This window comes from Amblyomma americanum, chromosome 2 (genome assembly GCF_052857255.1).
Source record: "Amblyomma americanum isolate KBUSLIRL-KWMA chromosome 2, ASM5285725v1, whole genome shotgun sequence".
NCBI classification, from domain to species: domain Eukaryota; kingdom Metazoa; phylum Arthropoda; class Arachnida; order Ixodida; family Ixodidae; genus Amblyomma; species Amblyomma americanum.
In genome coordinates this window covers 28298512-28310444 of record NC_135498.1, presented here as the reverse complement: position 1 = coordinate 28310444, position 11933 = coordinate 28298512, and the positions used below count along the sequence as shown (strand labels likewise).

At 43.0% G+C, this 11933-nt stretch overlaps 2 protein-coding genes across 3 annotated transcripts in view; one reads left to right on the top strand and one right to left on the bottom strand.

Moving 5' to 3' along the window:
• Nucleotides 1–62: 62 nt before the first annotated feature.
• On the bottom strand, nt 63–1021 carry ox (ubiquinol-cytochrome C reductase complex subunit oxen). The gene is made up of 2 exons (XM_077653620.1): nt 748–1021; nt 63–227 (listed from the first exon to the last, which is right to left on the bottom strand). Exons 1-2 carry the CDS (start codon nt 892–894, stop codon nt 192–194), a joined length of 183 nt encoding a protein of 60 aa, XP_077509746.1. The 5' UTR covers nt 895–1021; the 3' UTR covers nt 63–191.
• Nucleotides 1022–1171: 150 nt separating this feature from the next.
• Nucleotides 1172–11933, top strand: part of LOC144120853 (uncharacterized) — a 36352-nt gene continuing 25590 nt past the window's right edge. The window contains exons 1-4 of one of the 2 annotated variants that reach the window (XM_077653615.1): nt 1172–1190; nt 1490–1748; nt 9570–9724; nt 10539–10668. In XM_077653615.1, the coding sequence (XP_077509741.1) occupies nt 1659–1748; nt 9570–9724; nt 10539–10668 (375 nt within the window). In that variant the 5' untranslated portion in view covers nt 1172–1190; nt 1490–1658. Of the gene's footprint in view, nt 1191–1489; nt 1761–9569; nt 9725–10538; nt 10669–11933 lie in introns of those variants that run through there. The other variant, XM_077653616.1, reaches the window with a different exon arrangement.

Genomic DNA, 11933 nt, shown 5'->3' with positions numbered 1-11933 from the left:
CGTTAATAAACCGAAGCTTGGTCTTTACACAAAATATGTCGAAATAAAAGAAAGGAAAGACATTTGCAATGTGAATGTCACATTTACTTAATGAAAATGGTGAACTCGGCTCCAGCTGTTCTAGGGTCCATTTCTTCGGGAAGTAACGGTGCGTGCTTCTTTCTGAAGTCTTGCAAACATCCGCACGGCCTCTACTCGTAGTTCTTCTTGATGTCTTTCCACTGCTTCTGCAAGTGCAGATAGAATGGTTTGAGTGCACTCGACCATTTTATCTTCATTTGGCAATACAGTTCACAGGGTTTCCTTTACCAGAGAAATCATTTTCATCCCGCGATGTACAACCAGAAAAAAAAAAACGATCGTTATATAAGCGTTGCTCTGAGGCAAGCGTGACAATATTAAGGCTGGTCCTATATCAACAACAAAAAAAAAATGTTGCTTGAGTTTCAACTGCTACGAAGACGTCATTTCTACCACTGTGCAGTATGCAGGTTTACAGATATGCACGTCATTATCCGACAAAGAGATTCCGCCCCGCGAAGTGTGTCATATTCATGTCAACTCATCCCGCACAATACTGTTCTGAACGCACGGTGTGCCCTACGTGCCAGCAGATATTGAATGGGGCTGAAAGAAATAATACAGACGCTTAGCCAAACTTGAAAACAAAAAGCCATACTAGTGCAGCGTCGTTTTTTCTCGTAGTATTTAGGAACGAAGGCACTGGTTTTGCACATTCGTACTTACCCCCTTATTCACAGAGTCGAAGATTGATTCCGCTACGACGTCCGATATGCGCTCCAAGAAGATTGCGCCCACAATCGTTGCAAGCGCAAATGTTGACGTTTTCCTGAAAACGCTGTTGTACACGCCGCTCAGAAAACCGCCCGACATCGTGGAAAGTCCAGGCTCGCCACGCACTGAAATTGACGAAGCACCGGCGACCTCACGAGTTCTACTTGCCCTTGTAAAATTGCAATGGCTACAATTGGATTGGCTTCGTGTCGGCTACGACTGCAGCGGTCGACCCAGCACGTGTGCTTTTCTAGCATTTTAATTTCGTCCAGGAATTATTTACCTCAAAAACTCTCTCTGCCCCCCAATTCTTGGCCAATCCCCCTATGTGGGCATGTGCCATAGTATGTGGACAACAACAACAACAGCTGTATTAGAGTGTACTAGAATTAGCTGTATCAAGGGCGTGACATTCCCGTAGAGCCAATGGGGACGATTTTGAAATGCGACGGTGGCGGTGCCTGGGAGTTGGCGGTAAAAACATAAATTGCTCAAAACTTTGCTCGCTATGCTTGCGCCGGTCGCTGTCGTCTGCTGCCACTGCGCTGCAGCGTTGCCCGCGGCGGCACTGGCGGCGCAGACGCGTTGTGTCATTGACTCCAGCCGCGTTTGCTGCCAGATACCAGGATCGCTGCAATCGTTCCGACCGTGGCGACACTTATGGCGCGGACGCGCAACTTGCAACATGCCACAGCACTGGCTGTATCGCTGTACGGCATGGAGGAATTACGGCGTCGGCGCGCCGCATGAATTTGCACTTTGGTGGAGTGCCGTAGCGCCGTAGCTTCAGGAACCTGTGTTTATTCCGTTAGCCTGCTGTTCCCACTTTGGTTAAGTGTGTTACCTTAGAACGTCCTTCAATAATGACATCGTTACGGAGCTTCGCACATGGACGAGACATTTTATTGCTCCGCAGCGCTCTGGGTTCTGCGGAGCGCAGTCTCCAGCAAGAGGTGTGTTTAGATGTGCGTTATGTTCTTTATCATCTGCCAAGACGAATTTCTGTGCTCGCATTTTAGTCAATACGTGTAAGTGCCGAACTTGCGGACACACTGCAGTAGACACCACTGTTTCGACCGGTAGTTAAATGCATGACGTTTCAGCACCGTCGGGGACACGCTGTTTCTCAAAGCTAGTTTAACAGCGCCTCTGTGCATCTCTGCGCTATCAGTAATTTAGGCTGTCGAGGGGAATCAATCTTGAAGCTTGGCGGCGCGTCAGCAGCACCAGCTTGTTCGACCAGCAGTCGCCTGCGACTACACCGCAGCTCAACACCGATGTTCACACTTTCAAGGGCGACCTGCGGGTCGCCTTCTCGTTCGATTCTCTTTTGAAATGAGAACGCTTGGGAATGACGCCGTTCGCGCATTTTAGAGTGTTTCGTGTGCTTTGGCCGCGTCTCCTGCGCTCGCGCTTGTCCCTCGAAAGCGCTCTGGTCCCCCGATATTAGCAATGTACTGCGACGACCTGAGCCGTACAAGCGGCCTGCCAGCCAGTCTGGATGCCGGCCGCTAGCGTCAGAAAAATGCGCTAGTTTGTTGTTTGTTCGCGTTCATACCATGCTCTGGGAAGTAGAAATTCAAAAATGAATCAATTTTGAGAGTCGTTGGCCAATACTGAGCTGCTGGATACAAGCAAATTTCTTCTCATAGCCGCTTTGCTGCTGCTGCCCAATGCGGCTCGATCGCCTGGCGTCTGCTTTCTCCGCTGCTGAAGGCGTCGCGGAAATCGAGCATATTTTTATATGATCATGAGATGGGGTTGACAGTAAAGCTGTGACGAGAGTAGCATCTTGTTTACAGCGCTGGTCAGTTCCGAAACGCCCTCAGTTGCGGCACCGATGTGAACGGCACCACCTAGATTACTTTACGTCAGCGCAGTGAAAACAACCCAGTGTGGGTATGTGCCATCTTTTGATAGGCTGACAACAACAACAACCATGAAAATGATGTCCTTGTTGGTAACTCTTTGGAACGGTTGAAATGGAGGGATGGATGGATGGAAGGTAGGAGCGTCCCCTTTGAAACGTGGTGATAGTAGTTGCCACCATGCTCAGCTTTCTTTCACCTTTATTTTATTTTAACTGTGCTGCAAGTTATTAAAATTCGCCATTTTCTTTAAATACGTCTTCCTGCACTTTTAACCTTATGTCACCTCTCTGGTTCTGAGCCACCAATCTTCCAATCGCTTTTTGCTAATTTCCACCGCATATTTATTTACATGACAATTGTTATATCTAAACCCTAGGGCATCAGGAAGAGTGACTGTGCTTGCATCGACATCGGGATGAATACCATCACATTTTAGTATGAAGCGTTCTATTATTTCTACAGATTTACCACACAGAGCACATGTGTCATCTGCTTCGTTAAATTTCTTTTCGTAGCTGCGCGTTCTAAGACATAATGACCTAGCTTCAAAGAGTAGGGCACTGCCTCTTGAGTTATCATAATACGCTTCCTTCCTAATCTACCTTTTCCAGTATCGCTATAGTTCTACACTATGCTTCTGTTACATTGAATCTATCCAATTTTTACCTTCTCCATTTTTAACCTGTCGTTTAATGCTCTTTCTTTCTCCTTCCTCGTGTCTGGCAAACTTACTGGTCAGCTTTCTAGTTCGTTTCTGCCACTTCAACGCCAGTTCAACGCTCGTTCTGTATAGGTATTTAAATACCTTAGCTGCCCACGTGCTATCGTCCAATTTCCTCAGGCGTTCTTCGTATAGTACTTTACTCTGAGCCTCCCGAGCTTCGAACGATGCCCAGCCCATATCCCCCTGTACTGCGTCGTTTGTGGTTTTCCCGTGGGCACCTAGTGCTAATCTTCCAACAGCTCTCTGATTTACTTCTAATCGTGACTGAACTTCAGCCCTTAAGCACAGAACCGCATTCCCCAAAGTAAGCCATGGCACCATTATTCCTTTCCAAATACTTCTCAGTACTTCATACCTGTTGTACCCCCACAATGCCCTATGTTTCATTATCCCAGCATCTCTTCGCCCTTTTGCTGTAAGAGACTGTTCGTGCTTTTCTGTGTACATCTACCCTTCGTTTACCCATACCCCGAGATATTTGTATTCGGCCACTCGGGGTAATTCATGGCTTTGTATTGTAAGCTCCTGGTCAGTTGTGTCATTGAAAATCATCACACCGGACTTAGTTGCGCTAAAACTGAAACCTAGACTGTCTCCTTCGTCTCCACAGCAATTTACCAGAGTTTGAAAATCTTCTTGGCTATCTGCTAACAGTAAAATATCGTCCGCATACATTAAACCTGGTAGTCGTTGCTCAACAACCTTTCCGCCAAATGTATATGACAGATTGCTAGATTGCTTCCTTGTAGCCTTCTTTCCATACTTATCATATAAAGCATGAACAGCAGCGGTGATAGAGGACAACCTTGCCTTAATCCTTTGTGTACCTCGACAGTTGTCGTACTCTTATTCCCTTCCCATGTTATTTCAACTTTGTTTTCTCGATATATTTCCGGTAGAAAATCAATTACCTCATGACCGATACCTTCATCTTTTAATATGTTCCACAGGAGTTCCCTGTTCATGTTGTCGTATGCACCACTTATGTCCAGGAAGGCTAAATACAGAGGTCTGTTTTCCGCCTTAGCTATTTCTATGCACTAGGTAAGCACGAACAGGCTATCATCTAAGCACCTACGACTTTTGAACCTGTTATGAAGTTCTAGTATTCTATTACTTTCTACCCATGACTGCATTTTTAATTTCACTGCCTGCATCGCCAGCCTGTATACAACTGATGTTATTGTAATCGGTGGGAAGGATTTTATGTTCGTCTTATTGCCTTTCCCTTTATAAATCAAATTCATTTTACTCTGTTCCCAGCTGTGTGGAATTTGCTTATTTGTTATGACTGCCTCCAATGCTTTTATCAGCGTTTCCTTGCCTCTTGGGCCAAGTTCATTAATTAGCTTGATTGGAATTTCATCTATCCCTGTGGATGTGCATTTTGGAATATTTGCTTCCGCCTTTTTCTAGTTAAGATTGGTCAGGTCTAAGCTGTTTTCTATTGTGCCGTCCTGTGTTGCTCCCTCATTTGGGGCGATTACCCTATCGTCTTTCCTAAATGACTCGGCTATAACTGATACAATGTAGTTCACAGCGTCAGCTCCCTCTAAACATTTTCCATCGGCATCGTGAATCTGTTCCTACTTTCTGTGATTCGCTTTGCACAGCCAGCTTATATGGTTCCAGAATTTTCTTGGCCCCCCTTTAGTTGCATCACGAACTTCAGCCAGCCAGCGATCAGAGGACTGCTTTATTTTAGCCTGGACGAGGACCTGCACTTTCTGTTTCTTTTGTCGAACAGATTCCCATTTTTTTCCTGTTTCCTCTTCAGATGACTGCGCCCTCTTTGCTTCTCTGTGTTCCCGTGATGCCAGCCGTCGTTGTTTGATGGCCTCCCTAATTTCCTTATTCTACAAACTTCGGGGCTTCCTCTTTCCTCTCCAGCGGTTTACTCCTTTTACTTTTTTTATTTTTGTACTAATGAGTAGTTCTAACAGATTATAATTCCACTTTTCCATGGGATGTTTCTCTATTGCTTCCTCTATGCCGGCCGCTATTAGTGCGATTTGTTCGTCATTTAGTTTTGCTTTTTTCAGAACAGCAAATAGCCCTGGCCAAGGCTGAGACGCCTAATTTGCAGTGTGATGCAAAAATTCCAAGCTGCAACGAAGTGCCAGTATCGCAACTTGAGTCATTTGGTTTTAATGTAGCTTGGTAATGTCCCGTTTCATTTGTGCACTCACCTGATCATGGTATATGACAATGCACTGCAGCAACACATTGAAACTGCCGAACTGTAGTGGTCAGTTGGTCTGTTTGTGGGCCCGCTCCATCTGGCCTTAACAAATCTTAGGAGGAACCTTTTAAGTGACCTGCCATTGACGGTTGCTGCAGTAATACTTCTTGACTGTCACTGTAAATGGCCAGAGTTCGCATTGCAGAACTCATTGCTGGCAAGAAAACCAGGTGGAGTTTTTACTTGAAATATTTTCTCAAGGAAAGGCTACCTTAGTGAAGTAGTTTATTTGCTATGCAACTGTCTACCACCCCAAGGCAAAAAATCTTGTGCAGTGTTCCATCTTGGCCATCAAATTGTTCATATAATTGGTTTTGGCGGAAAGGAAATGGCGCAGTATCTGTCTCATATATCGTTGGACACCTGAACCGCGCCCTGAGTGCAAATTATGATATTTGACTTATGTGACCTTGCAATATTTTCAGAAAGTATATACTTTTTGGTATTTCTTTTCGGACTCAACAACTGTACATTTGAAACTTGTCACTAGTCTCCAGTGGCTCAAAAATTTATTGATCTTGACTGATTAATTTAGCTACTGTAAATTAGAAGATATTTCAGCTTGCACAAAAAGACACTAAAGACGGCCATCTTTTTATGTCTACATATTTATTTTAATATGTGGGTTATGTTATGTGAGGCACCCTGCATGGTTGTATACTTGAACCATTAGCTGCATACTGCTTTTACTGGTAATGGCCGTTCTGTTTTATGCAAGTGTCACATTTGAATACAGCATTTGCCTATTTCAGGCTCATTCAAGAAGTTGGAGAAGTCTAAGGAGAACAGAAATATGATTATCATTGGTGTTTAAGTGCTAACAAATTGGTGTATTAGGTTTGAAAAAATGTCTGTTCACATGCGTCGAGTACTGACTGTACTGGGAGTGAATGGCACCACGCCATCTTTGGGCACATCTAGGCATGGCTCACTAGATTTGGGCTGTCATGATATCACTAGTTGAAAGTAAAGCTGAAAGAGTATAAGTACCATGCTTCTGATCCTGCTGTTCAACTCAAAGTTTTGCTCATCTATGCCAGAAATTACCTTTGACAGTACAGCATGTGGCTGCTATAGCCATGCAGCTGAGGCATATGCAGATGCAGTAACTGAAGTTCTGCTGTGTTGTTTGCTGCAGTAAAGGCAGCTGTAATTTTGAATGCTGCTGTCTTACCCGGCACCACCTGATATTGGGTCCCTCCCAAACTCGCCTGAACTAGCTAAAGTAGTTCAGTGCCAATGCTGTCTTTGTGTAAAGCATGTGTAACGCCCCCAACAAGGAGCATTCAACTTTTGCCAAAGGGTAGGGAGTGCCATGAACTAGGCCTTTACAATGCCTGGGTCATATGGTACAGGCAGTGCTATATCACTGAAAAATGCTTTGCAGTGAAATAGATGGCTCACTGGAGGACCTCAAGTACAGGTTAAGATAATGCGAGTTAACTGAATGAAATGTTTGGTGGACGTACCCTATGCAGGTGTTCGTGAATATGTGAAAATTTTGGATAGCGAATTGAATATCTTTGTTTGATTCATCGTACAAATCAAATAGTGGATGTTCAAAATCATTCCAAACAATCGAATATGTTTGCAAGTTTTCAAATATTTTTTGAGTAATTGGCATGAAGTAAATATTTTTTGAGTAATTGGCATGAAGTTTGAGTAAGGTTCGCTGTGTTTTTCTGCCATGACTGTTTCAAAAACAGGAACCACACATGCTGCATACCATGCTGCCCTGACTGGTATGCACGTGGTCCATGATGCGGTTCATTCGTGTGGTGGCTTTCATGATAGTCATACATTCCCTCAGAGATTGTACGACATGGCAGGTCCAAAGCAGGTTCAGCAAATCTGGTCTTGATGCCCTATCATAGAGGGCATACATAACTCATACATAGCTCTAGCCTGTCTCATGTACCGAGATGTGGTGCTAGTTTATTCTCTTCTGTCATCAATGGTAAAAGGTACTTTTCGTATGCATTTAACTTGACGAGGATAGAATTAATACTCTATGTGTTGCTACCCTCTAATGGAGACCAGTATTGGGCCTTTTAACCAACGTTTATAGATCTTATTACAGTATAGCTATAACTGCATAAGTAATAGCACTGTACCGCAGTGGCACAGCTAGCGCTTTGCTGTGTCGCACTATTTTTCGTTGCATATTCCTACCAGTAGCAAATATTTGTAAAAATATTTTATTCGTATTCAATTCAGTTTTAAGCTAAACTATTCGTATTCAATTCAGCAGAAAAGCTACACTATTCGTGTTCCGTTCGGTTTGGAAAAAGTAATATTTGCACACCCCTACCTCTATGTTAGGTTCTGCTTTGTTGTACTTTTGCAATTGTCTCTCCCAGTGAAAGGTTGCATGTCTATGGCAGTGCATTGTATGGTGCCATCTGACAGGGAAGGTGGTTACATAAATGATGATGGTAACTTTGCGAGCCTTGTTTGATTACTGGGCTCTCTAGTTTTTGCTTAGCAGTGCAATGCTGTTTGTGATAAATTTTAAAATTTTTGACTGGCATAAACGAGAAGTTTAAGCAGGACGGAGTAGGCTTAAAAAGGACTTCTAATTTTGCTGTAGGTGAACAGTATTGCATTGGATATATTGAATATCAACGGTCTGCCTTCTTGGAGTTTGCCTATATCATTTTATATAGCCTTGATGGAGACATTTCTAACAACTTTGCATCATGCCTAGAAGGGAGAATGTACCGGCTGCTGTGGCGTAACACGAGTGCTGCGTATGATACCACATACCTGATGTCTGCTTGGAATGAAACATTCATTTGATTTATTATTGGTTTTATACATATACTTCAAGGGTTGAAAGTCATGTTGAAAGTGTGAGGGGGCTTGCATCGATGAGGAAATTTAATTTAAGAAAAAATAGTAACTTGCACTAAAGAGAAGACACTTGCACAGTTGTACTAAGGCTTTATATCTGCTTGCTCTTGTGGCTCCTGTGGAGTTATTGTGGAAAGAGTAGAGCTGTCACTGTTTTTCTTCCCTTCAAATGAGCCTGGAAACGCCTCTTCATGAATTGAAAAAAATGCCTTAAATGCCAAGGCTGCTTACAAGCAATATTGCCCCAAAAGAATTTTAGTCAAGCACATGATGAGAGGCAATAAATTAAAGGTGTACTATTAGCCCTAGCAGTTTTCCTCCACTCAAGTTCTCTCCCCTTTTTTCCAACTTATGCCTCTTTATGCTTTTGAAGACTTTGTTCCAGTTGCTGTTGCCTGTGGTAGCCCTGCTCCTGCCACTAACTTTATAGGCAGCACTGGCAGCTGCAGCAAAATCAAGTGATAAAGCCACTCTGAGAAAAAAAGGAGAGCTTATGTTTTACTTCGCTTGTTGTGAGGTCTATGTGCTCACAGGCATCAGTGTATGGAATTGTGTTGGTTGACTGAGACGCTACCCGCCAGCTCGAAAATGAAAACCAAGGTAAAAGATATTTATGGTGACGTGCAGGCGCCCACAAAAGTTTTCGAAACACAAGAGCCACAAAAAAGTTGAATTTCCATGTTGCTTGGAGCCACATTGAGGGGTGCACTGAGCAGGTAGCAGAGGGAAGTGTAGACTGTACTCTTCAGTATGTGGCTGCATGCTTACACTGCCAAGAAAATAATATTTTTCTGTGGTTTCCGTGTTGCAAAAACTTTTATGGGCACCTGTATACTCCCAGCCAAATGCATTAACTTACCACTCTCGTGTGGTGTTCAGGGCGCCTTTAGCACATGTTTGAGGACCCAGCCACTGTGAAATATTTCTTTGCATGAGTGAAACCTTTTTTTCTTTCATTGGTCGACTAACTTCCTCTCTGACTGTGAGCTAGCTGCCAGCCAGAGTTTTGAGCATAATTTTGTGATTCTTGGTGGCATTGAAAACACATGCATCATGGCTAAGAAATGATTACCTTTTGTTCTAGGACACAAACCTGAATTTGTTTTCATCTGACCAAGGGCACTGCAGAATTTCAGCACTGACCGTATCAAATAAAATACAAAATGCCTACACAGCTGAAACCGATTCGGACGTTGTCAGTGCAAGGCTGCATGCTGCAGTTTTTGCAAATGTACTGCTGTGAGTAGAATTGTCTTCATTTTCTGCATGCTGCTAGGTTTTCTCTGTTTTATGTATTTATTCTTGTTTACTGAAATTTGCATTTGCATGTAACTTTTTATATCTTGATAGATTCTTGCTTCTGAAATGCTAGTACTTTGAGAGCAACTGCACTGTCCTTGTGCTCACATGCTTGGACACAAAGCAATACTTAGTGGACACAGATAATTCTTGTCTGGTTTGGAACAGAGAGATTCAATTTTATGTTTCTGGTTAGTGGGACGTCCCAAGTAGTTTGGGCATCACAACAGCCAACTTTCGTCTTTTTCCCTTGGTGCTATGCCCCACCAATTTGCGTGTATTCACTGCTTTGCAATGCTCAAGTTTACTGATCTAACGCAGTGGATGCATTGGGTTTTTACTGCAAGTCATCACATTTGCACAGAAATCAGTATGTTTGGAAAAGCATGCAATGCGCATTTTAACATTAATGTAAACACCGTTTCTGTGTACGTGAGCTACATTGAGCTAAATGCTTTAACTGGTTCGAAGAAAATGTTCGAATAAGGCGTTGCTGAAATTGTTGTGAAGCAAATTGAATTGTGGCAGAGGTATTAGTTTCGCTACTTATGCTGCCAAATGCATTAAGCTCTGTGCTTCCACACTGTGGGGTTTTCATTGGCGCAGTTCTGCAAAGAGTGCAACTTTTGAGGACTTGGCATGCAAACTGCATTTTTCACATGTAGTGGTTCTGTACACAGCTTTTGTAAGCGTCATGAAATTATTTACTGATGTTTCAATCTTATAACAGAAAAAAAAAAAAAATTGCCCGCAGGTCTTCCAATATTGTTGCAGACACTGAGCTAGAGTATTTTGAATCCGTGCTTGATGACTTCCCACGCATCGGATGGCCATTTTTTACGGAGCTTGTGTCATCGTGTGGTTGGAGAAAATACTTTCTGCAGGTAATGGAAATGGGCGAATTTTTCAGTGCTGTTTTTTTTTTCACGTTTCAGTGATTGGTATTAGTTTTTATGGTGGCATTTCAGTAGCAAAAGAAAGCTATGGTAGTATTTCAATGCTTCTTGCAAGGTTTCCCGCAGCTTGTTATGCAACCTGTTTTGCGCTCATGTTATGTGAAACTTGTTATGCGCTCGGCTATCAACAGCTTTGCCTCGCTGACCAATCGTACTGTTTGCAAACTCGATCTGACTGTTTGGTTTCTATAAAGAGGTACTGAAGGCAGTATCACACCTCCTGTATATATAAATTTTTTTTTCATATTTCCGGGAGTTTACATTTGCATTTGCCCCCAGGCCACTTGCCCCCAGACAACTATTTATAACGATAAAGCACTTGCAGTGATGCCATTTTTATTTCGCGCACTTTCAGTATGACTAGTCATGTCATCTGTGACATCATTATAGAAAAGCCGCCGTGGTGGCTCAGTGGTCATGGTGCTCGGCTGCGGTGGTCGCATTTCAATGGATGTGGAATGCTAGAGATCCATGGTGATATCAGTGCGCATTAAAGACCCCAGGTGGCCTAAATTATCCGGAGCCCTCCATTACGGCGTCCCTCATAGCCTAAGTTGGGACGTTTAACCTTATAAAACCAAAACCAACCATTATAGAAATGGGTGGTTGGATCTAGGGTGGCATTTATTTGAATGAAAGCCGTTTTTGTGGCTCGACTGTTTTAGGCTTGATCATAGCTAATGGCATGGCCACTTGTTAGCTTGAAGCAGTGGCATATGTGATTCATTATAACATTGTGTTAGTAATTAATGTGAGTGCCAGTGCTGTTATCACTGTTTTTTTTGCTAGTTTCGCATTTTATGAACAAAGGAAGACTTTCGGAGCTTGACTGAAGGGTCTGATAATGTCTTCTGCAACTTTTTCTACTACATACAGCCATGATTAAAATTTACTCTAGGTTCCTTTTACATTGTTGCAGGAATGTACTCTGACTCACTTTAGCGTAAGAGCACAGGCCTGTTTAAAGGTGCAGGATAAGCTAACCTGAGAAATGTGAATTAATGTTTTTTCTCACCCCTCATGTGTAATCTGCCCTGACTAAATTTAGAATGCATGCCAAAACTCATCATTTCGCTGCCTAAATATGAATGTATATCTCATGTGTGGGTGTATGCGAGACTTTTAGTTTGAGGGACAGAAGCTTTACCACTACACTTCATTTCCATCTTGGCCCTTCTTAGATGAAGGCCAAA